This window comes from Theropithecus gelada, chromosome 15, assembly GCF_003255815.1.
Source record: "Theropithecus gelada isolate Dixy chromosome 15, Tgel_1.0, whole genome shotgun sequence".
In the NCBI taxonomy this organism is placed as follows: domain Eukaryota; kingdom Metazoa; phylum Chordata; class Mammalia; order Primates; family Cercopithecidae; genus Theropithecus; species Theropithecus gelada.
The window spans coordinates 34,072,299-34,097,641 of NC_037683.1; the positions used below are offsets into that span (position 1 = coordinate 34,072,299).

General features: G+C 42.4%; 1 protein-coding gene across 2 annotated transcripts in view; it reads right to left on the reverse strand.

Moving 5' to 3' along the window:
* ZNF462 (zinc finger protein 462) overlaps positions 1-25,343 on the reverse strand; it is a 151,856-nt gene that overhangs the window by 73,708 nt on the left and 52,805 nt on the right. The window contains exons 2-7 of one of the 2 annotated variants that reach the window (XM_025360577.1): positions 17,398-17,647; positions 13,830-16,867; positions 10,304-10,468; positions 8,441-8,544; positions 5,314-5,432; positions 1,603-1,794 (exon numbers count right to left, since the gene is read on the reverse strand). In XM_025360577.1, the coding sequence (XP_025216362.1) occupies positions 1,603-1,794; positions 5,314-5,432; positions 8,441-8,544; positions 10,304-10,468; positions 13,830-16,867; positions 17,398-17,617 (3,838 nt within the window). In that variant the 5' untranslated portion in view covers positions 17,618-17,647. Of the gene's footprint in view, positions 1-1,602; positions 1,795-5,313; positions 5,433-8,440; positions 8,545-10,303; positions 10,469-11,234; positions 16,868-17,397; positions 17,648-25,343 lie in introns of both variants that reach the window. The other variant, XM_025360576.1, reaches the window with a different exon arrangement.

Below are 25,343 nucleotides of genomic sequence, written 5' to 3' on the forward strand. Positions count from 1 at the left end.
TGTGGTCACGTCATCACAAGTCGTAGCCATCATAACAGGCCTTCTTTGTTAAACAGAAGTCCTTTAAGGCAGGGATACCAGTAAGGAGCTATAGTGTTGAACGCTATAAAGGATTTGCAAAGGAAAGACCACCAAGCTTCAAAAATGTTTTAAAAAGCAGTTTTTCATCTTAGGACTTACCATTTCATTTCCTCCCACAGGTGTCTGCTCACAGGCCTCATGAATAAACACTACTCATTTACTCTTTCGATAATCTGAGAATTAGACCATGTTGACAAGTTGGGCTGTCAGATCGTCAGGTTATCTGAAGAGTCTCTTGGTTTAAACACATACATTAAAAATAACCAAAATTCGTACTTGTTATAAATGGTCCCAAAGGCCAGAATTGCAACCAAAGGATGAAAAGTACAGAAATAAAACGGCCGTTTATTAAATACCTACTATGTGTCAGAGGCTGTATTAGGTATTTTACAGGTGTGTACCTTTTCTCATTAATCTCTGAAGATAATCGGTTGAGGTAGATATCACTATCCCCGATTTTACATATGGGAACAAGAAGCTAAGATTGCCCAGGGAAACGTGACCACCATTGAGAGAAGTGAGATTTCAAATCCAGGCTTTTGTTCGGCTTTCTTTCCAGTCCACTAAGCTCCTCCCAAGAATGTAACAGTAGACCTTGGCAGACAGTCGTTCCTTGACCTGGGAAGTACTCAAGCTGATGGTAGCTAACTGGCTCCCGCAGAAGGGACTCAAGAACTAGAAGGGGTTGGAAGAGAGCAGGTCTACCTCGAAGAATCTGCAGACTTCCTCTACTTCTTTTCCAAGTAGCTGATTCTGCAATCATTTGAGGTGAGATGAGAAATCAAAACAGGTCTGCTTCCTGGTCTTATAAAAACAATAAATAAACTATCCCTTTGCTTACTATGCCACATCTGCAGGCCCCAAGGTCTGGACTCTCTTTCTCTACCCTACAGCTTTGGTCACACTGCTATCAAGGAGACCCTCGCCCTGGCTTCTTGTATTTCTTCTGAAACTCCAAAAGTAAACAGTAACACACTCCTCCCAACTCATGCCTCCTTAGCATCCTTTAGCTGTAAGAAATCCCTATGTCACCCCTAAGGTATCACATGGCTCAATGAGACATACTTCCCCACTCATTCACCCTTTGCATTCCTACGCTGAATTTTGTGTCATTAATGTACATACCTGTCACCCCAAACACTTCACAGCACATCTTTTTTAGAACAAGACAGGATATAAAGAAAAACAAACAAATTGGCCTGGTACTCCATTCGCTTTCTTGCTTGAAACCACAGTGGAACGATTGAAAACTAATCCATCCCACCTGACTGTCTCTTTCCACCAGCAACACTCCCATGAGCGCTGACTTCCGTTTTCAGCGTGGCGTCACACAGATGCTCAACAAGTTCATTTCCCCTTCCCACTCCAACTTCTACACCATTTCAACCTTTTCACATTTCTTCCTTCACTTGAACCATCATGTTTTCACGTAAGATTTTCCTCTAAAAAGAATGACTGGCAGTGAATCCCAGCCCACCTCAACCCTGAGTGGTTAATTCCAGCTTGGAAGCCCATTTTTACCGTTGGAGTCTTCCACTTCTTCAGCTGGGGTAGCTTTCTGGGAGGAGTGGTGGGAGTGTGAGGAGAGGAGACTGACGATCCGTGGCCTGGGAAGGGTCAGGGCTTTTCCGTGGACCTTGAGGGAGTGTTCCTTCAGCTGGCTGATTGTCATGGTGGAGAACGAGCACCAAGAACACTTGTAGGCATGCTCACCTGGAAGAGGATGGTGACAAGAAATAGAACAGGAAAAAGAGGGGAGAAGGGTATAAGGCCGGGGTGGAAACAAGATAACTCAGTTAACTCACGCTAGAGAAGCGCTTCTCAAGCTTCATGTTCTATGAACGAACCTCACAGACCAACCTGCCACAACCACAGTGCTCCTTTGGAGTGGAAACTCTTCCATGAGCTCCGGAATCTAGTGAACTGGTCCTTTTTCATTTTGGGCTCTACTTACAGGAGTGAAGCTATGAATTGATTCCCCAACAGGAAGTGAAACCCAACTGCCTATGATACCTCCTTTAGAAAAATTTCCAATCCCTTTTCCCCCCTCTCTACACTAGAAATGACCATGTCAGGTTTCATTCAAGGTTGCCTTTTTGTCAGTCACAGAAAATAATATGCTTAATTATTATTCCAATGATCTATTAGTGGCTTTTTAATCACAAAGTCATTCAGTGCAAGCTCTGCTGTGCTATTCTATTCTGTATTTCCTTGCTAACTATACACGTTCTCATCCCACATATATACATTTTTGGACCAGTTCACAAACCTCAGCACAGAACTCCATTTCCCTATCTAGTCAATAGCACAGAAATGGGCAAAAATAAGTCATTTCTCTAAGGAAGGGAGCTGTATATGTAAACATGGGGGTTTAGGGGGTACAGTGTGTGTGTATGTGTGTGTGTGTTTATCTCCAATATTCTTCAATAAAGAGTGCCTCTCAGTAAAAATAAGTACTATTTTTTAAATTAGTTTTATGCCACTGAAATGTAACACAGATCACCATGACCAAATTAAGTTAGAATGGGATTTACCTTTGCCATATGTTACCTTTTAAATTAATTACATTTTAAGAACTAAGAGTGTGAAGTGGGCATGCTTAAATTGTTGGATATATACACACCGATAAGATCAATTCAGAAAGCCATTTTGCTTTTAAGAACAATAGACACAGAAATGCTCATGTTTCTAACCCAGTAATTCCATTTCAAAGAGTAATAAGAAGATATCCTTTAATAAATATAAAGCTTTACTTAGAAATATGCATCATTTATGCTTGAAAAAAGTATGAAATAACCTAAATTTACAACTACAAGGAAACAATTAAGTCAATCTTGGCATATCCTATTGATGATTTATTTTATTCAATTAAAATAAATTCTTGGAATTTATAATAACATAAAAAATAAAAGTAAATACAAAGGCTAAATATATATATTCAATGACATTAGTATTACAACTGTTAAAAATAATTATAGAGAAAATGACTGAAAGGAAATATATGAAATGTTAACAATAGTGGTATTTAGATAACAAGATTATGAATGACTGTATTTCTTCTTTCATTTCCAAATTTTCTCTAATGAACATGTACTTTTAAAATTAATTTTTAAGGTGACATTTAAAAGTTAGAGAAGAAAGAAGAGAAAACAGAATCATAAAGTTTTGTGGACCAGTGAAAATGAACAGAGCTGTGGTCTAAGGATTAAAAGCAAGAAAAACAGGTATTGGAAGATCATTCTTTGCCCCTGCTTTTCTGAGATCATTCTTTCCTGCCACCATGAAAATTACTAAATGGGTTCACATGTGAAGTGAGTCTAGCATCCAAGTTCTATAATTAAGCCTTCCTCTCACCACTGATGACCCTCAGAGCTTGCATTTCCAAAAAAGTCTTGAAGAAAACCACAGAAAAACTTGAATTGCTCAACATCACGAAGCACAAGGAAGGACAGAAGTTCAAAAAAGTCAGAGGACCCAACCAGGAATACCAGTCAGTTGTATCTCTTTAGGAGTTAGATCACAATGCTGAGTATGATGTTTACTTGTATATATATATATATATATGTGTGTGTGTGTATTATATATATATATGACAATATATAGAATACTACTGCCCTCTTTATTCTATTTTTTCATTTTTTTTTTAAATGCAAGCTTGGTTGTGTGAACCTTACTGGTGGCTGTGAGTTGCACGACCTGAGAGAGAATTCAAATCCAGATGTTTGGGTTAGCACACATAACCTTTTCTTCTTTAAAATAAAATAATCCACCTAGAACAGACAAGATGAGTCAAGAGTCTTTTAGAAAAAGTACTGGCATTTTCGAAGCCAAGCCCCGCTCAGTCGCTCAAAGCAATGTCATGGAGGCCAAGGTTCCAAGGTATGTCAAGAACTGAATTACATTGCTCCCAATCTCTCTTACTGGATGCACTCTTCTTGCCAGCCAGTGAGCACAGGGAGCCAGTTTGCTGGGTCAGCTCCAAGAGCAGACACTTCAGCTTAATATGCTGGCATCAGTGTGCAGGCTCTGATGCTCTCTTCAAGTCTTTCCCACAGGCGGAATCATCTCTTCCCAGCTCTCGCTGGTAAAAGTGCTTTTGACGAGGCTAAGGCCTATGGGCAAAACTCACCAGGATAGTGTCCCAGCTGGATAATTTACAATATACACAAGTTAGAAAAGAGTGATTTGAACCCTGAAGCCACTCACTTCATGGACTTTAGTAGAAATTTCCCAGAGACAGAAAAATACAAAAAGATAGAGAAAAGCCCCTATAGCTAACTTCCCTGTCCCATTCCTGACTCCTAGTGGAGTTTGGGGCAGCTGGGAGCCCTGGGCAATTTTATTGCATTAAGTCAGTTCAACAAACTACAACACTCAGAAGATAGTGAAGAGACATGGTCCTGTTTACACAGAGTATGAGGAGCTAGCAAAAGTGAAGGACTTAGGTTCTGAGCGGTTCTTACAACACTGTTCAGAGTGTGACCAAGGGTTATACAAGGCACAAGGGATGTGGCACGATGTCTCCCCTTTAGGACTATTGTAGGACCAAAGAAGATGATACATATAACATGCCTAGTGCAGAGCCTGGTGGGTAAGGGATGTTCATGACACATCAGACGTCAACAACAGTGGTCTTCAGATAAGACTATAGATGACTGACTGTGTTTCTTCTTTCATTTCCAAATTTTTTCTAATGAATAATGAGATGGAACAACAATATGATAGAGACCAGTACAGCTCCTGGACACTCACCATCCAGTCATTTTCTATCTTATGTACGGAAACGTATCTAAGGGTATCTTTGAAAAATCTCACACACCTTGAGCTCCCTTTGCCCTTTCTAACTTCCTTAAGTTGTTAACTTTATTTTAGCTGGGAAGTCTTTTTAGTACATATAACGATTCTTGGCAATAGCATTAGAAAGTATAGGCAATTTAGAAATTTCTGTAAAAATTGCCAACAGTCTAATTCTAACTTGTTAGTAGCACGAACAAACTAACTATAACATGGGTGACATAGGCTTTGTATTATTTTGGATTTAGGTGATTTTGTTTAACTTTTACTTTTTTCTTTATTTTTTCTTTACTAGGTGAAAATAAAACTGAATATACATCCATCCCAAGAATAACATTCTCAAGTGTAAGGCAGGACAGTGTTTCACTCAATAAAGACCATCAGGTTTCAAACTCAGAGAGTGCTAAAGAACTTGTGCATCATCAGTGCACAACTCACCAGCATGAGCTTTGAGTATATGTGTTTTCAGCCGGCTGTTATAGGAGGACTTGAAGGAGCAGAGTTTGCATCGGAATGGTTTATGGTGTCCGTGGTGCGTTTGCATATGGCGATCCAAACTTGATGTAGAAAGGAAACAAAAAGAAAAATGACAAAATTAAAAATTGCATAGAGGATTTGCTCATTGCCTTTTTTTCCAGGAATCCTACTTTTAGGTCGTTCAAAGCCTTTTTGTTTACTTTTCAATAATGGCATTTATCAATTTAATTAATTAATTTTCAAGAGTTGTACCTACTCTAAGAGGACAGGAAGCTAAAGGAAGAGATCAAGAGATTTTTTTTTTGGACTTAGAGATATGGCAGTGGTAACAGGTCATGGTAAGAATCTTTATTGTCCCTTCTTATAGATCTGATAATTGGAAGAGTGTATCTAAAAAGAGAAGGTACAATATGGGTGAATTCAAGCTTCCTGCCAAGCCAGTGAGAGTGCCTATCAATTAGTCCTCTAACTTATTCAAATAACAGAATGGGAATTAGAGAAATTTAGCATTTGAAAAGAGCTGACTTTCTTTTTGAATTCTAATTCTACTTTCATTGTGAACACTAGAGTGAGGAAGGGAGGTTTCGAAGTGGCTGACCTTCTTGCAATGGGCTGTCTTGTTTCCAGGGTCTATATTAATTTGGAGGCAAAGTGCATGCATGTTTAAAGGAGTCACATGGTCAAAAGGCTGCACATCCCTTCTGATACACACAGCCATGTTTGCTGTAAGTCTTCCAGAAGCAACTTACAAGGGAGTTATTTAATTACAACGAACCCCTAGTACTTCATAATAATTATTAGCCTAAAAAAATAATAAATATACCAAACAAGGTGTGGGAAGAAGTTCTAATTTGTATCAGTACTCCAGAGAACTAAAATCCATTCTAAATGCCTCATGTGGGAACGGTACTGCTACCATTTCAACATATAATGCTCTCCTGAGCTCCAAAGCAACATTTTCAATTGCCCCTGGACAGCTCCCTCTGGGTGTCCTTTAGTTATCTTTAACTCAACCTGTTCTAAACAAACCCATCAGAGAGTTGTCTACAAAACAAATTCTCTTCTTCATTTCCTTGTTTCTATAAACAGCACTAACCTTTCTCCCAGTTGAGTAAACTGAAAACCTAGGTGCCATCTGTATTTTACTTTGTCCCTCATCTCATGCATTGAATCAATTTTTCCAAGTCAGGCAAATCCATTCCTTCAATCATTCCGTAACTTCTTGAACTAGCTACTTAGCTACTATTATTGCTTCTTAATTCCTTGTCCCCAGCCCCCATGTTTTTTCTTTTTTTTTTTTTTTTTCATCTCAAGAGCACACACTATGGAGTCAGACTACCTGGGATAAAATCTCAGCCATTACTTATAGGTTGAGTGACCTTGGGCAAATTACTTAATTTTTCTAGGCTTTACTTTTCTTATTCATAAGATGATAATAATGGGGCCATACCTTAATGGAGCATTTGAGAATGAAATTAAGTAATACTTAAAGGCACTTAGTACAGTGCCTGGTATACAGTGAGATGCAATAAATGTTACCAATTATAATTATTTTACTAATTTGACTCTTCCTTTTACCAGTAATTTAAATTATGAAATACTATTTCCTGGCATTTAAAACTCCAAATGTGTCTCCTTTAAAGTATTTAGACCTTATCTTTCACTATTCCTTTACATGTAACTTAAGGATTAGTCAAACTGAACCCCCAGCTACGGCCCCAGTCAGCTTCATGGTCTCCTCCCTCAGCTTTTCCTCTACATCTTATGTACTTTCCAAACTACTCAAAGTCCTATTTTTCTACTTTAAGACTTGACCCAAATGCTCCTTACTCCATAAAACCTTCCTGACTCTTCCAAAGTTGACGTAACATTTCCCTTCTTTGACACATTATGGTATTTTACTGGTATTTTCAAAGACGTGCTTTATTTTACTGAGTCAGTGGGGTTTTTTTTTTTTTTTTTTAAATTTTCATAAACCAACCCTTGACCCTAAATTCCCTTGGGCCACAGACCATGGCTTGTGTCTTTATATTTCCCCAAAGTACACTACCTAGGACAGGATACATTCATTTATTCACAATTATTTACTGAAGTTCCACTGTGTGTCAGACAAAGTGATAGATGCTGTTCAATAAATACTTCATGAATTGAAGAGAACCCTACAAGTTTTATGCCAATGTATGGATCTGATGACAAAGATTAGATATTAGGCTCCAACTCCGTCTCAAAAAAAATAAAAATAAAAATAAAAATAAAGTGTTTACAACCCATCCTAACCTCTGTGAAACCACCACCTCCTTCTTCTGTTCAACAACCACTAACTGGCCCTTTATCTTTTGTAAGAAGCAAACGGTCCATCATTTATTTCATTAAAAAATTTGTTTTAAAAAGCATGTCAGTCTTAGTCACCTTTATCCAAGACTGTCCAAATGCATTATTGAATATTTATCTCTCTTTTATATGGCTGAAAGAGAAAGGCAACAAAAAGTTGTTCTTAAAACCACCCCTCTTTCCATGGCCCCAAAAAGCCTTACACACTTGTTCCAAATTTACACTTTCAAAGCTGTGATGAGTAATAGGAAGCTCCCTCCCCTCAATCTCCCTGTATGTCAAGCAACTCTTTGGCATCCATGAACTTCTTTACCTTTCAAGGTCTCTTGAAAAATTGCAAGCAACGTTTCTTTGGTCACACGGGTTAACAGTCCTAATTTTACCTCTTTCGCAAATCAGTTTTCCAAATGGACTTTACTTCCTCAAACAATGACTAGATTTTGACTGAATGTTTGACAGATGAATCAGGAGACTCATCTACTCTCCACAGCTGCATTTTTCCTTTGGGTAAATCATAGCGATTCCTCCAATTCTCATTTTTCAAATGCCTGCATTTGCCAGATCTAATGCCATCCGATCAATCTCCTGTTCTCAGGCCCATTTTACAGAAAAGGTGACTGAGCCTCCAGGTAACAGAGCAGGAGGTGTGAACCATGAGTGGGGCCTTCTTACTCATTCAAGCTTCTGCTTTAGCTTAGTGCCTTCCACTGTGACATCTTCCCCCAGTAACCACTAGTGACCCCCCAATAGCACTTACTTGTGCCTGAAAGCAGAAACAAAGGAGCAATACTGGCAGCTGTACTTGTCCTCGCGGGTAAACATGGCCAGGGCCAGGTGGCTCCTCTCATGAGAACGCAGCCCCTGCATGGACATCAGGACTCTGTCACATTGACTGCAATGGTATCCCCCCGGCCGGGTTTCATCCTCCAACATTCCATCAAGCAAGCAGTGTTCACCATCCACCCGGCCCACCAGGGCGCCACTGGCGTCTTTGGCTGCTTCCAATCCATCCAGGAACAAGTGGGCAGGGTCATCCGCCTCCTGCTAAGAGAACCACACACACACACATGCCCCACCAACAAAATAAATATCCATCATCATTGCCCCCAGCTTTCTTTTTCTCCCTTCATTCTCCCAAACTCAACAGCACTTCTTGTCAAAGCTTCCTCCCCTGCCTCTCCAGCTACCTTTAGAGGGAGAGCAAGCCCAACTGTCATTCCTCACGCAGTGGAGGTGATTTTAGAACAACATACCCGGACACAGGTTGCTACTGTTTGCGAAATGTGAACAAGGGCTTCTCCCGCTCTGAAGACACTTCACTCACTTCTTCCCCTTCTTAAAAGAAAATTCCAACTGCAATCCCATCTAAGATGACATAAAATTGGGCTAGGGTTGTGGCTCACAGAAAAGAGAGGAAGAAAGGAAGAGAACGAAAAGCAAAGTAGTATGGTCATTGAGGAGCCTTGGGCCATTATCTGGAAAGGAAGCAAAGCAAAAGATCCTGCTGTCTGCCCCCTACCCTGTAGATGGTGACTTCACTCTATGACTGGAGACTGCTGCATAATCAATTCAAAAAATTAAGGAGCAGCCTAGTTTTAAGTCACCTGTTTTTCGAGATAGTTCCTTGGGTTACTGATTACACGGGAAAAGCCCTTCTGTCTCTCTCACGTGATCCCAGGAAACGAGCCTGGGACACACCGCAGTGGTGTGTGAAAGAAGCTGACCGCTGATATCCCTGGGTTGCCACCGTTCTGCCAAAAGACAGAAAGCTTCAGTCTTCAATGAAGAAAAGTAGAGACTTTATCTTCATGGTAAATTGGCAAAATAGGATGTAAGCTCAAGAAGGGCAGATGACAAAAATATATTTGCATGTACCCATAGAGAAAGGGCAGAACCCTGAAACGACTTCTGTTTTAATAAATAATAGGGCTGAGCAATATTCTGGAAGATGGGGATGGTGGCTTAGTTACTGACGTGGTGGCTGCTATTAGGATTATGATGTTCAAAACAGGTGGCCTAATAAAAGTTAGAGGGAAAAGGGAAGACATTTGTCGGCATCATATGGGAGAGGGGATGGAGGAGACAAACCAAGGCTTTCAGGGTCAGTTGTGACTTGAATGCTTTTAGTTTTAATGTCTTTTGCAGTCCCCAGAGGATCCAGGATAAGAAGACAAAGAGATTCTCCTAGGCTTTCTGCATCCTCAGCCAGATGAGAACAGTAAGAAGTCAGGAAGAAAGAGGAGCAGAAGACGATGGGAACAGAACCCACTTGATTCCTCTCAAGAGCTCGGGCAACTTGGAAGAACGAAGAGCTAATGGCACTAAACGCAGAAGAGAAGGACGACCTGAAGCCTCCCAGACCGAGAATCCTGGACCTTCTGTTGCCACCAAACTATCCACGTGGAAGGAAACCAGATCGAAACTCGACCTTTCCCTGAACAGAAAGATGAGGAAGGTCCAACCTGCAAAGAAATCAAAACAAGCCAAACCAATCCAAGTATAATTCAGGAATGCCCACATTCTGAGATGCTCTTTCCTGAGCTGCTTTAGGCAATGGGGTTAGTAAGTAACTCGAATCGCTCACACACAAGAATGCTCATCCAGACCTTCCAGTTCTCACCTTCACGGCAGCTGACACAGCTGGGACATTGCCATACTGGACGTGCTTTCGGAGGTGATTGCAGATGGCTCGGAGCGTTGGGTGCACTTCCACACAGAATTTACATTTGTAGCCCACCACTTTCCTCTCCTTGATCTTTGGCACCTCTTCTAAGTGACCAAAAGGCTGGTAAAATACAGTGGTAGCCATCAGTACTCCGAGCCCTCCCTCGATTGTCGGAATTTATTCTTGCAGTTTATTAACATATTTTATTTTAAAGCCGATTATCAGGTTAAAAACCAAGGGAGATATAGGCGAGTATTTTTATATAACAAATTTGTCAGCATCATGGCACGCTGCCTACTATGCAAAGTCTTTGGAACCCAAATACGTTACGGCTTGTGAGTAGAGAAGATTTCTGTGCAGAAGCTCATTGTCACTGCCACTAAGTTATCTGGTTTTCAAACCAGTTTCAACTAGGCAGGTGAAACGTTGCATAGTTGCGCCATTAATGAACTTCTTGATAAAATAAAATCTACTCCTGGAGACGTTAGGTTCGTGTAGCAAACACTGAAGACCAAGACATGGCTGAGAAGTGCTAATGGTACCAAGAGACAGCCCACACTGCCTTAGGAAAGAGCGAGCGTTGTTGTAAAACTAGGCTTCAGATAAAGCTACTTGGCAGAAAGACATACATAGAAACCACCCCAAACCTCCCCTGGGGAGCCATGGGAGGAGTCAAAGGGAAGGAGGGAGGGGAACGGGACCAAGGAGAGGGATGAGCACAGAATGGGAGATAATCAAGCTCGAAATGTTTAATTGACTTATTGAGCTCTCTGGCAAGCTAAGTCACTAGGAAGCCTGCAGCAGTTTGGCTGGCAACGAAGAAGTGCATGTGGGCACCAGTGATGAGAGGCCTCCTGGGGGAAGGGAAATCAAAACATATCCTTACCCTCTCTTGTTTGAAATCTGCAAAAGCACCATCTGCATATTTCTGCTTGCTCAAAAGCTGTTTCCTCCTCTCCTGACGTTTGGCACGCTTCTGGAATTCCTCATTGTGAATGTTCAAGTGTGAGGTCAGCTCGGCTGTGCTTTGCAGTTTGCTATCACAGTGCTTACACTGGTAGGTGGAGTTCTGTAAGCGGGGGCCGTTGCCCAGAATGATGAAGTCCCTCTTTAGGTCCCGACTGTGGTGGTCAGTGTAATGCATGCACAGCAGCTCTGCAGTGCTAAAGGACAACTTGAAGCATTTGATGCAGCGGAACGGGAGCCACTCGATTTCCTGAGCTTCACCCTCCACCTCGGCTTTCTCAAAGCTGCTTCTCTCCTCTTCTTCCATCAGCGTGGGCTTCTCATGCTCATCTGCATAGACGGCCGTGAAGTAGCCCCCCAACTTGCTGGCGTGCTGCTTCTTTGGGAACACCCCTGGGTGGCGTTTCATGTAATGCGACACAATGCCCTTCTTGCTGAACGACTGGAAAGAGCACAAGGAGCACTTTTTCTTCTCCACTGCCCGCCGGAGTTCCTCGCTCAGCTGAGGGGAGTCGTCCTTGGGCGGGGATGGGATGATCACTTTGTTGGGCTTGTCACTGATGGTCCTAGAGGCTGCCAGGCAGTGAGTGTAATACGCATCAATGTCGTGGCGCTTCTGGTAGTGGGCTGCCAGACCTTTGCGGATGGGGTTGGTGTAGGCACACAGGGCACACTTGAAGAGGTTGTTCTTGCCTTCCGGCTGGGCTCGGACATTATTGTGCTTGATGCGGTAGTGCCTGGCGATCCCCTTCCTCGTGGAGCAGAAGTACTTGCAGAGCTGGCACCGGAACACAGTGTGGGAGACCAGGTGGGAGGTAGAGAAGTGAGAAGTGGACACGGGCTCCTCTCCCACCTCCTCCTCAGTGATAGAGACTTGGGAAGGGCTCACTTCAGTGGTCATCTCAGGCTCAAGGGGGACTGGCAGCTTCGGGGGCGACTGGGAAAAGACATCAAATTCAGGCTGATTGTGATACTTCTCGTAGTGGATTTTCAGTTTCTCCAAAGTGCCATGCGTGTACGGACACAGTTTGCACCGGTAGGCGCCATACCCTTGCTTGAAGATCCTGCTTGTCTCCTCCACGTCGTTCTGGGATATGTCAGCAGACTGCTCTACGTCGTGCACAAAGTCCTCAGCGGTCACCTTGATGGACGGATGTCGCTTCTGGTAGTGGGTCAGGACACCGTGGATGCGGGTGTTGATGTATGGGCAATGCCTACATTTGTAGACGGCACCTGGGTTGATGTCAATGTCCTGGGCAAAGTCAGCAGCCTTCACTTTCATGCCAGGGTGCTTCTTCCCATAATGGGTGAGAAGACCGTGCAAGTTGTTATACTCAGATTGGCATACCGTGCACTGGTATGGGGTGGAGGATATGGCGGGGTTGGCTGAAGCTAGCTGCAGGCTTTTCTCAGGCGACAGTCTTGCATCCTCTGGACATTCAGCTTCCTGCTCCGGGAGAGGGGTGGGTATACTGTTTTCACAATTCACAGGGCCTGCCAACTCTTCGGATGAAAGAATGGGCTTCTCCACAGCATCTTTCTCCTTGATGATGTCCAACAGCACTGACTCATCACCATTCATGGCCCAGGGGTGGAACGCTTGGTAGTGATTAGTGATGTCCCAGATGGAGACAGCTTCAAAAACACAGTCCCTGCATCTGTAGGTTTTGGCTTCGGCTGGCATTGTGAGAGAGGGAGGGGATGGGTCTGGCCCAGCCCACAGTTTAGTAGCCATGTAGGTGTAATCAACATAGTGTTCTGGATGCCTCCGTTGGTAATGCAGGAGCAAACCATTGGGCTCCGTATGGGAGTAAATGCACCACTCGCAGTGGTAGCCAGCTTCTATCAAGCCATCTAGAAATGCCCATCGCATGATGGACGTGACTGTGGCTTTCAGGGCGGGGTGGTCTTTCTTGATATGCTTCCTCAGTGCATAGAAGTAGGGGGAGGTATATGAGCACTGCCTACATTTGAGTGCTCGGAGTTTCGTTTTGTCCCGCTCTAGGTTAGAGGCAGAGACAAGCACGCAGCTGGCAGGCTTCTTCTGATTTCGGTCGCAGAGGCTTCGAATGGTGGCTGTATGCTGCCGGATCACATCTGCGTTGGCCTTGAAGTCCCGGTGCTTCTTCTGATAATGAATGAGTACCCCTTTGACCGTCCGGTTCCCATAATCACAGTGCTGGCAAAAGAACATCTCATTCTCCACAGGAGGGCCATCTCTCTCAGAACTGCTTCGGTTCAGCTGTTGCATGGGGGCGGGTGGCCGGGGGGAGCCTTGGGGCCCTTCGACCCCTCTCATCATTGCAGCTGTGGGAGGAGCCTGTCTGATATATTTGGCAGTAACCTTTATTTCTGGGTGTCTTTTCTGGTAGTGGACAAGCACTCCCACAACTGACCGATTGCTGTAGGAACAGTGTTTGCAGTAGTAAAGCTCAGTACTGAGGTCTGGTGGCGGGGGTTGTGGGGGGGGTGGGGAACCCATGTTGGACATTTTGGGAGACATTGGAGCACCCACCTCAAATGATAATTGAGAAAGGGCAGAGCCCCTGTCCACAGACACCATTCGCATAGTTTTCTGGATCCTAAAGTAGGAAGCCTTTTCTTCGGGGTGTTTCTTCTGATAATGAACCAAGACAGAATGCATGTTGGGGCTTGCAAACGAACAAACATCACAATCATAAACAACAACAGTGTTGACCAAAGGGTCCTTCTGATTTTCACATTCAGGAGTAAAGGTCTTGGAAGGAGTGTTTTTGTTGAACGTAGCTGGCAAACCACCACCACGAGCCACAGGCGTGGAAGTCGCCATGTTCTTGGGAGCTGAATTCAGAATCTCCCTCAGGGTCTGGGATTCTGTATTCAGCCCTTCCTGCTGCTCCACGACATAGCTTGAAAATATCATCGCGTTGTTGATCTTCACCGTGGGATGCATTCTTTGGTAATGTGGCATTAGGCTTCTAACATTCGGGCTCGTGTATGAACAAAACCGACACCGGTAGATCAGGTCCGAGTGATCAAAGTTGAGTACATTCATGGCTTCTGGGTGGTGTTCACCGTAATGCTGCTGGAGATCTTCGAAGTTGGTGTAATCAATGTAGCATTCCAGGCACCTGTACACTGCACTGTGATCGTTGGGGTCCAAGATGTACCTAAAGCTGAATTTAATGTACGGGTGCATTCGTTGGTAGTGGGTGCTAACACTCCGGGCAGATTTGTTGTTAAAGTCACAGTGTTTACAATAGTAAAGCCTTCCAGAGTCACCAAAGTCTGTGTTTTCATTATTGTGCTCGGTCCCATAGATGGGAGTTTGGGTATTCAGCAGAGCAGTATTGGAAACTTGGTGATCTTTCAAGTTTGTTGAGGAGCCGTAATAATCCTCTTCATCTTCAGAAAGGGTGAGCTCAATCTCAGCCCCATTGGTGGCATTGTAATCGTGGGTGATGTTTCTGAAGTTGGGCTCCTTCTGGGGCTCACTGGTATCTCTTGCCCATATCTGTTGGGCAGAAAAGGAAGTGGGAACCTCTATGATGGGTTCTGTCGGCTCTTCCTCCCTGTCCAACTCAACTTCTATCTCGACTTCGTTGTCTTCCTCTTCCTCTTCATCATCCTCAACATTGATCACTGCATCTTCCTGCTGTTTAGTTTGGTTAATTTTGCTCTGAAGGTTGCTTGCTATCTCATCAATCCTGGTTCTCTTCTTCACGGGTGACAAATCTAGAGGAAAGTCATTGGCGAGCTTCCTAGAGGCCTTAGCTACAAAATTGTTCTTGGAGGACAACCCAAGAATTGAGGTCTGACTTTTCTTCACAGTGTTGCTGGAAGAGGGGTGGCTGTCTGTCTCATTTTCCAATGGTAGGCTTGAGGGCTGCCCCTCGAATTTTGGCAAGTTGTCACAGAATGAATGTTTATGCTGCTGATGGACTCTTAGCCCTTTCAGAGTTGTGGTGGAGTAATTACACATGGTGCATTTGTATGGGTGCAGAGGTGCGGCTTGTGTGGGTGGCTGTGGCTGCTGCGTTGGTGGTGGCTGTGTTTGTGGCTGGGATGGCACCTGATGTGGTGGCTGCAGCTGTGGTGGCTGTGGCTGCTGCAGTGGCTGTGGTTGTGATGGTGGTGGTGGTGGTGGCGGTGGTGGTGGTTGCGGTGGCTGTTGCTGCTGCAAGGGATCCAACATGACTCCTGACTTTCTACCATTGATGCTTGAGCTCTCATAAGACACCATGCCTTCATTCAGTGAGGATGAAATGCTTTCACTCTGGGAATTCACAGCATCCCAATCTGACGTTGTACCCGTGTGACACTGTTTGTGAGCCCCAAGTTTCAACGAGCTCTTGCAAGTAAACGGACATTCGTCACATTTGTAGACAGCTGTCTTTCCAGATAAGTGGATATTTTCTATGTGACGAGAGATGCTACGTCGATGCATGGTGAGGAAAGGACAAAAGGGGCACTGGAACCTATTCATGAATCTTCTAAACGGAATCCCCTTGGTCTCCAATAATTTGTTGCCATCTGAGCCCATCAGCTGCTCTGCAGACAGGCCTGATGTCTGGTGATCCATAACACTTAAACCATTCTCACTGTCTATTTCATTTAACTCTTCATCAGAACTAGAGTCATTTAGCATGCTATTAGTTTCCAGGTCAGCAGAAGAATTGGTCATGTCAGTCATTCCATAACGGGATCTCTCTGCCAAGTTAACTAGACCAGAATTGTGAGGTGACTTCGGCTTCATCTGAGGATAAGACATGGGCGAAAACTTGGAAGCTGAAGAAGAATTGGGTCTCATGATGGAGTTGCCCATGGAGCCCCTGAAGTTGGAGACGGTAGTATTGGGTATCTCCCGGCTTGCAGCATTCATGGTCAGATAGGTGGAGTTGGAAGTGGGGCTGGGGGCACTCTTGTTCGGCACATCGGGTAGATTAGTTCCTTCTTGTTGCTGTCTGAGACTGGAAAGGATCTTGACCATACTGCGGTGTTTCTTCATCATGTGGTCACACCAGCGTTCTCGACGGGGGGTCTGGTAGCTGCACCACTCACAACAAAAGTTGCCTCGAGATTTGGTCAAAGGCTTGACCATAGACTCTAAGATGCTGCGCTCCACAACCTCTGCTGGCAGTTCCTTGCAGGGGTCCTGCAGGGATACGGGCGGAACCACAGGGTCTGGCATTGGAGCAGGAGCAGGCGGGGGAGCGGTGGTCTCCTTCAAATTGTTTTTGTGATACATCTTCTGATGCTTAATTATTCTTGCCCTTCTTGGTGACTTATATGTGCAAAACTGGCAAGAGAAGACCTTTCCAAATCCCTCGTGCATCATGATATTATAATTTAAGGATCCCGGGACAGGGGGTCCTGACGAACTCCCTTCAGCTTGAGCTCCATGGACCTTTCTAGTGTGTTCTATGAGGAGGTTTTTTGACCTGAAGTAGCGTACGCAGAACTTGCATTGAAAAAACTTGTTTGTTGGTTTGGGATTAGCGGCAATATGATGACCATAATATCCTGGACTGTGGCCATAGTAACCTCCGGTCCCCAATGCAGTTGCATTTTGACCTAAAGAAAAAGCATAAGGAAAGTGACAAAGCAAAAGACAATTAAGATATCTAATCATGCAAATCAGTATCATTCCAATTATTCTTCATTACTAAACATCACATGCAAAAGGCCTGAAGTGTCAAGATGAGGCCTTGAAGAGTATTCACAAAGCATCAATGAAGATACCCGTACTGCACCTTCTAATGGATAAAGATGCAGGGTAAAGCTTTAGGTATTCTCCTCATCTCCATAAATGAGCCACATAGCTATAAAAATACAAGTTTCATAAATTGTACTACTTTTTCTAGAACTTTCCAAGCTACTACCTTGTTCTTCAAATTAAAAGGTAGGATATATGAGGAAGCTTTTGAAAGGATAACCACCTAAGATACTCAAGAAGAGATACATGATGCCCAAACCACAAAAATGGCTAGCAAAGCACAAGAAATTCTGCAAAAGCCACATATATTAAGAACCATGGCTATAGGCTAAAAGGAAACAAGAGCAATTAAAATACATCGGCTGTGCCAAGTTTAGTACAGATTTACCTGATAAATCTTCTGCAATGGCAAATTCATCCTTTATAGAAGAAAACTCCACCTCTGTCTGATTACTGGCATTCATGGACCCGCATCGTGGCTCATTCACATTGTCCTCAGCAACATCAGTTGGCTGCAGAAATGCCGTGTGGACATCCTGAATGTGTGCCTTGAGATCTTCATAAGATGGGGCTCTGAAATCACAGCCATCACACTGAAGCACCTCCATGATCTGAGTCTACCCTCTCACATTAGGAACCTGTGGCAGAAGTCAGAACAAAACATCTTAAGGAATGCACTAATTGCATACCTCGAGCTGATGGGGCTATATACCCATTAATGGGAAAAAATTCCAGTATCAGTAGATTTCTTATTGGACTTTGCCAATTGGAACATTGGCTAAAGAGAGGCAATCAGACATAATGGAGATGATGTCCTTAACCTCATAATTTCAAAGAAGGAAAAACACCAGATAAACATTTTCTAGCATGATATGTCTTCCAATGCCATTTGTCAAGGAAACGTTTAGTACTTCAAAAGTTTTAGAAGTTTCTGAGCTTTTCCACTGAATCCAAATTTCTTGGTAACTTAATGTTGGCTTTGGCTCTGCCTTGGACTCATTTTCTTTTTAAATTGGAGCCATCTCAAAAGAAGAGGATGTCCACACAGAAGAAAGGGAAAATTTCAACCTTCATTAGCTGTTTATTTAGTTATTATTACCTTGGTGTTTTATCACCAAATAGTGAAATAGTATTTAAATCTTCAGAGTTGAGGTAGGGCATTTTTACTGTAGCTTTTCTTATTTTAATAACTTTGCTAATATTGGGGTACACCTCTCTTTCCTCCCTTCTCCAAATAGTTTAGTTGTGGGTTTTTTTTTTTTTCCACGAGCTAAATGACTATTTGCTCTTTTACTACCTACCAATTATAACCTAACAGCTTCTTCAATCTAATTAGGTCATAAAATACTTCTCATGAGGTTTTCAAACAACCAACTTTGGATGACAATCCAGTTTCTGTTTAAAGTTGCACCTTGGCACCTCAATTTGCATGAAGACAACAGAAACTTGCATTTTTGAAGAAGGGCTTCTAAGTCATGACTTTATCTTTTTCCACTTCTTTCCTTTACAAACATGAAGTGCATACCTGGATGCAAAAAGCTGTGAACCTGCCATGGAATAAATCAAAACTTGCCCAGCTACTTTCATTCTGCTATTTACTGTGTGACTGAAATATACAGAAAGCTACACACTAACTCAATGGAGGGTCCCACCATCAAGAAGTCAAAAATATATTACAAAGGTGAAGTCCTTCCTATCTTAATGCATATTCTATGTTGAGATACCCTGTTATTGTCTTAATGAGTAAGTTACTTCATTAAGATCATCACAAACTCTACTGAGTCACTGTAATCTAGAACCAGATGTCCAAGAACTAACACTGTAGCCAATGTATTTTATGATGTAATACTCTATACTTTTACTGTAAAAGATAAATTATTTCTGCAGGAAGAAAAAGGTCCAGTAATAATATATTAATGTAGTGAAAGGAGCCATCACACAAGGATTTTCTATCAAAGAATGCTCCTCCTGATCGCATGCTAAAATAACTTCTGGCGAGTCCAGTTCTGGACAGACTGAGCTTGCAGAGTGAGCCACAGATATTTACCTCCTCTTCTTTCACCCAGCAATTTATCCTTTTTCAATAAACATTGAACTGTGCACCAGACTCTTTTCAGCTAAGTCTCAATATTCCAGATACACAAGCTTTTATGTCTAAGCAACAACCCAAATTGTGTGGAAGAGGTTGCTATCAGCTCTGGATCAAATTACAGCAGTCACTGAGGCCCCACCCCACTTCTCCTTTCGCACAGTCCATTAGACCTGAAAACAAATTTTTCCATGGTGCAGACAACTCCTGCATTTAGAACACTTCACAGAAAAAAGCAGATCATCCAGTGTGCACTCCCCATCCCCCAAGCTTAGTCCTTTCATCTCAGCCAAACAAGCCACAGCTCTGCTGAATGTGTTTATCACACTTTCAAGAGATATGAGCTCCTGCGTCACTGAAGCTCTAAGACTCACTAAGCTGCCCTAGTCCTCTGAGCTTTAGGGGCAGCCATTTTAGCTCAGAGCTTCTCCTCCGTGCACAACATGGCTTCTCCTGGATTCTGCTAGGCTAACAATCAGAAATGAATGCTAGAAGAGCAGGCTGGGCTCCTCCTATGCTCTTCTCTTCCCAACAAAGAATTAACTGTTTTCATTTCTCTTCGAAAAACAGCACCTTTCTCCTCCTCAAATGTCATTCACCAAGATCTCCAAAGGTTCTTTTATTCCATGATTGATATGCTGGTTTGTTAGTCCCAGCAGAGCCCTGGTCAGAGGAGGATGACCCTGGGCCAGATCCTGTTCTACACCAGGATTTAGGGGTGCAGCAGGGGGACCTCCAGAATGCCTTGACTTCTTGGAAGTCGTCCTTCCACACACAGAAGACATACCATCCGACTCTGCTTGCCAGATTCCAAAGTCTAATGACCTTTGTTAATCACCAGCCAGTCTGTCTGCATCAGCAGACCCTGCCAACAGACACACCCTTCAACACAAAGGCTGTAGCTATTCCTTTTAAAGGAGGTTCTCTGAAAGCTCCATTGTGTAGCAGAGAGGAAAACAAAATCTCTTCCCTTCAAAACTTCAAGCCTTTAGAAATAATGCAACAAAAGGCTTTCTGCTGTGTGTCTTTTGGAAAGTTTGAGCCTGATTTGCACAACATCAACAAAAGTTACGGCTCTGCAGAAGGAAAGCAGGGCACCTTCGGCATTAAGTCATTCACCTAGAGATGAAATTCATCTCTCTGTGTAGTTCTCTAATATCTTGGTGTCTTCTGAAGCTATTATCAAGGATGCTAACTGCACTGAACACAAACATAAACTAAGTCTCCTTGTTCTGCTACAAAGGAGATTAAAGGGTTATGAGATCAGAAAAAGAGCCACTGATTTGGAAAAAGAAGAGATGATGAAAGTGATTTCCTAATGGGTTCTAGCTTTCATGTTGTTGCAGCCTCTGCCTCAAAAATAGCTCAGAGCCTTAGAAGAGGTTAATCTCCAGGCCACTGAGAGAACCAGCATCAGGCAGAGCTGAATGGCCTTCAATTTCAGGTCTGCACCAAGTACTGAAAGGAGGATATAGCCTACTTTGAAAGCCATCTTGCCTTTGTGTACACATTTCTCCTGAAGACGCTGACAGAAGAAGAAAACAGAAGTTGCTGGCATGGCCCAATCAAAGAGAGAGAAACTTGATATGTTTATGAGATGGTACATGGGCACATGTGCAAAAAGTGACAGCAAGTGGAGGAGAAGGGAGTAGGGAAGGACGGAGACAAAAACACAATGGACATGAGGATGACCCATTCATGTTTTTGCAGCAGATGGTAATCCTCTAAGAAACCACAACCGAGAAAAAAAAAAAAGGCGAGAAATAAGCTCTGCATATCTATTTCATCAATCCCGAAGAGCAACAACCCTAAGAGGCTAACCTAGTCACTGATCTGCTATAAAATTATGATTTTAAGTTAAAAGCTTTGATCTCATATCTACTTACTTCATTTAATAATACTATGATGATGAAATGAGCAATATTTTTTCTCACCAAAATCAGCAAAATCAAAAGTAAAAGAGGAAGTTTCTGAACTAACTAAAAAGAGTCTATTTCAAAAGGTCTTGAGATGAATCTGCAAATCGAACAAGCACCCTGTCTTCTACCCCAGATATATGTCCAGGTCCTTCAAGGTCAAATAGGCCTCAGATGCCTAGACTTTAAACACCACCCATCACGATCCCTGCAAGGTGAACACAGATTCATTCTACAGTAACTGGCACCTAATGTGACTGGTGCTCCTAATATGAAACCCCCTAGACGATCCTAATTAGTCACTGCCTTTAGTACTACTTACTCGTTGCTGATTTGTTCAGTTTGCATTTATAGTTTGAGGATTTCAAAATGTGGGGTTTTGACGGGGAAACCCAAAATCCAATTGTTTATGTTCCACAAATTCTTGAAGATATAAAGAACATCCAGAGATGATGTCAAAGATTTGAAACATATATACAGAAATGAGAAAAAGTAAATTATGGACAAAGCCTGCTCATTTTCAATCTTAAGAACACCAATTTTAGTTTATACCACCTGCCCACCTACTTTCTGTGCTCAGAATTCCAGGGATCCAATATGCCTCAGTTTTCCCTCTTGTGAAGGAGGAAGGAGACAAACCACAGCTTCATCGTCCATCCTTCCAACTCACTGCTCAGACGTAACTGGAGCGGGCAGGTGTTGACATTGTGTAGCATTCTTCAGGCCCGCCACCATCACTTGGTCCAGGTCAGCTTGGCAAACACTGCTCTTTAGTTTGAGGGCCCAGGAGCATAAATGTGGTCCTCAAGTCAAAATCCCAGCTGTCTTCAGGAAGTGATCAAATTAAAAGGCATAGGCCTTGCCTGGATCTAACCTGTTCTCTGACTGAAGGACTGCAGCCCAGAAATAAAGCTGTGAAGCACCACAGCCATGTGATTCAGTAGCAACTAATTATAACCTTCAAAGCCTTTGAGAAATAGAACCAGAAACACCATAAGGTGCTTTTCCTCTGTCCACTCCAGAAACCTAGTTTCATTTATAAGACACTAAACTTCCCAGTTCTCCTCAATCATAATTCTAATAAAAAGCTCTCATTAGCACCTGTTGTTTGAACTTTTCTTAGTTTTCTTTCTTATGAATGGAAAAACCAATTATCCAAGGACAGGTAATAGAAGACATAAATTCTGGAATAGTTCAGCTAGAAAAACAGAAAAATCAAGAAACTAAAGATCATTCTAAAAACTATATTTGCAGATCAGAAACTGTTGATATGCTGAGGTCAAAGAGTTGTGATGTGTATTGGGAAGTTAGTATTTTTAATTGCAAACCCTAGGACCTTAAGATGAAAAATGATTTCTTTTTATAAAAAGGTACTAGTAAACTTGTAAATGTTGGGTTGCTATTCTTAGCAACAAGGGGAGTTCTGTATCACTACTAATCATTTACACTTGTTAAGGCTGAAGTGGAAGTTCTAATAATTTAATAATCATTTAAAGCATCTTTCCAAAGAGTAATGAACTGAAAAGTTGAGGTGAAATCTCTTTCAGGAACAGTAGTTATGGAATCAAAACTACAAATGCAAATACAGAATGTCCAAATATATATATATGCACACACACATAATTACATATATAATTACATACATATATATGTAATTAATTTTCTTGATTTAATTTTAACTCATATATGGGCATATGCCCTTCAAATTTAACAAGAGTGGGGCAGAATCAGTTCTTTTCTGAATAAATACAAATGACATAGGTACTATCTCCATGTTAGAGTGTAAAAAAATAAACCAGCAGGCCAGGCGCAGTGGCTCACACCTGTAATCCCAGCACTTTGGGAGGCCGAGGCGGGTAGATCACGAGGTCAGGAGTTCAAGACCAGTCTGGCCAAGATGGTGAAACCCTGTCTCTACTAAAAATAAAAAAAAAATTAGCTGAGTGTGGTGGCGGGCGTCTGTAATCCCAGCTACTTGGGAGGCTGAGGCAGAGAATTGCTTGAACCCGGGAGACGAAGGTTGCAGTGAGCCAAGATCATGCCACTGCACTCCAGCCTGGGTGGCACAGTGAGACTCCGTCTCAAAAAAATAAAATAAAATAAAATAAAATAAATAATAAACCAGCAAAATAAACCAACAAGCAACTTCCAACAACAAGCTACCTCCAACAATCCCATAGCATTTGGTACTATTATAGATTCTGGCTCACCATGTGGTCTTCAAATGTCCTATCAAATGTTTATACTGTTTGCTACATGATCTAAGCAGTTCTGTGTACTCTTGGCAATTCACCACACTAATGAAAGGTTTAACATATCAGGGAGGATAAATAATTAAGGAATTCAGAAGGGAGACACAGCTGTTCTTCAAAACCAAATTTTCAGAAGAGAAAGGATTAATTTGCAATCACATATGTAACCCCTAATATGAGACTGAATTTAAATAGTAGCAGGGAAATACCATGAGACCAAGTCCTGCCAATGCATGTGGCCTCTGTTGTATACAGTTGGCCTGGTCCATCTGTGGGACCTTGTACATAAGCACAAAGTCTGAAGCAGGCAATTTGCAGATTAATAACCCAGTCACCTACTGGCCAAGGATGCTAGCCTTCAGGTTACTTTTTATTTTAGGTTCGCTCTCCTGCACAAAGTTTTCAAGTACTACAGAGTATGCTGGAGTACTATTTCTTAATAGATACCTTTGGGATCATCATTAAAATGAAATGAGCATCTAGGGATGTAATCCAAGTGGCTAAAAATGTTGGATATGTAAATAAGAAGTGATTCTGACTGAGTGACTTGTTATGAAAGCAGGTAGTGAGTGTCTCATACAGAAAGAGATACTACATACCTTCTGGAGAATTCATGCATTCCTTTGCAATGATATAAGGCTAATTGAGGCCAACAGGCCAATAGGCAGTCTGCCAGCTCTCCTGTCCGTAGAAAAGGAAGCGTGTGATTTGAATAAGGAGATAAAAGGAGAGAAGGGACAAGAAAAGAAAGGGAGGAAGCAGGCTGATATCTCAGTAGCTTTAGACTTCATTGTCTGTAAAGGGGAACTTGCAGTTCACTGGATAATTCTAATTCTGAGAAGCGTCTTGACAATTTTCTTGAGATGTGGTTTAGAAACAAAACAAAACAAAATGAAGATGCCTCCCCCTCACTGAAATTCTCAAAATGCAACCATGATAAATGAGATTCCAGCTCATCATGTCCTTTCCAATGATGGGAACCCATTCTTGGTGTCCTAAGAATGAGTAAGTGAGAAATAATAAGTATTGAGGAATTCTCTGAAATGTCATGGGTTCACCAGGAAGTTCCTTGGAAACTGCAGCTGTTCTTGCCCTTGTACTTAGAACAAGAGATAACTGATTTCTTCCCTCCAGAGCTAAACCTCGCCCAAACAGCAGAGACAGAAAATCACGGTGTTGCTTTATCGACTCTTCAGAATGCTGGCTGGGTTTCTACCAACACTTTTCACACAAGAACTCTCATTATAAAAATTGTAAAATTAAAGGGAAGTTGCAGATATGCTGCTGGGTCTTCATTACAGAACTGATTAAGACGCAGAGTAAGCAGAAGCTGCAGTAAAAGTCATCTTCCACATCATGAAAGACCAAGATGTGAATTGAGAACTTTCCCTGGGGGCTGGTCAGCCTGACTGACCTTGGGCCTTGGGTGTGTCTTCATGGCCCCAAGTGTTCCTGGCTCACAAGATTCAGCTAAACATACCAAGTCTCAATTCTACAGATTCAGTGAATGAATCCAGGAACCATTTTTAACAACTTACCTTGTTTTCTATTACTATGCAAAGAAAAACAATGATATATGGCCATTGACTTGTGGCGGGTGTGAGGAAGTTTTGCTGAAATAACATCTTTTATCTGGGGAAAATCTCAATCTAATCTCCCCGAGACTTGCTCACTTTTCTGTGCTCATCATTTGCTTAAAAAATTCAGACAATTCACTTCCTTTAGATGAGAATGATTCTGAGCCTGCCTCCATCAGTGGCAGCCCCTGATGTAATAACCCTTCCAGTCTATTTTCTTATAGCAGACAAAACTGATTACCTAAGCCTGGCACTTGAATCTGTCTGTCTGTGTGTCTTTCTCCAAACCATGGTTTCTAATATAGCTACCCTGTGAGGATAAAGTCCTAAACTGCCTACTTTCTGAAAAGGCAAACAGTGCCTGAGGCCTATGTAGACCATACATGCTTTCAAGTCCTCCTACTCAAGGGGACTGTGATTTTTTTTTTTACCTCCTCTTGACTTCTACCTGTAGCAGAAGCCAATAGAAGGCTGTCCTTCTCCCTTATCAAAATAACCAA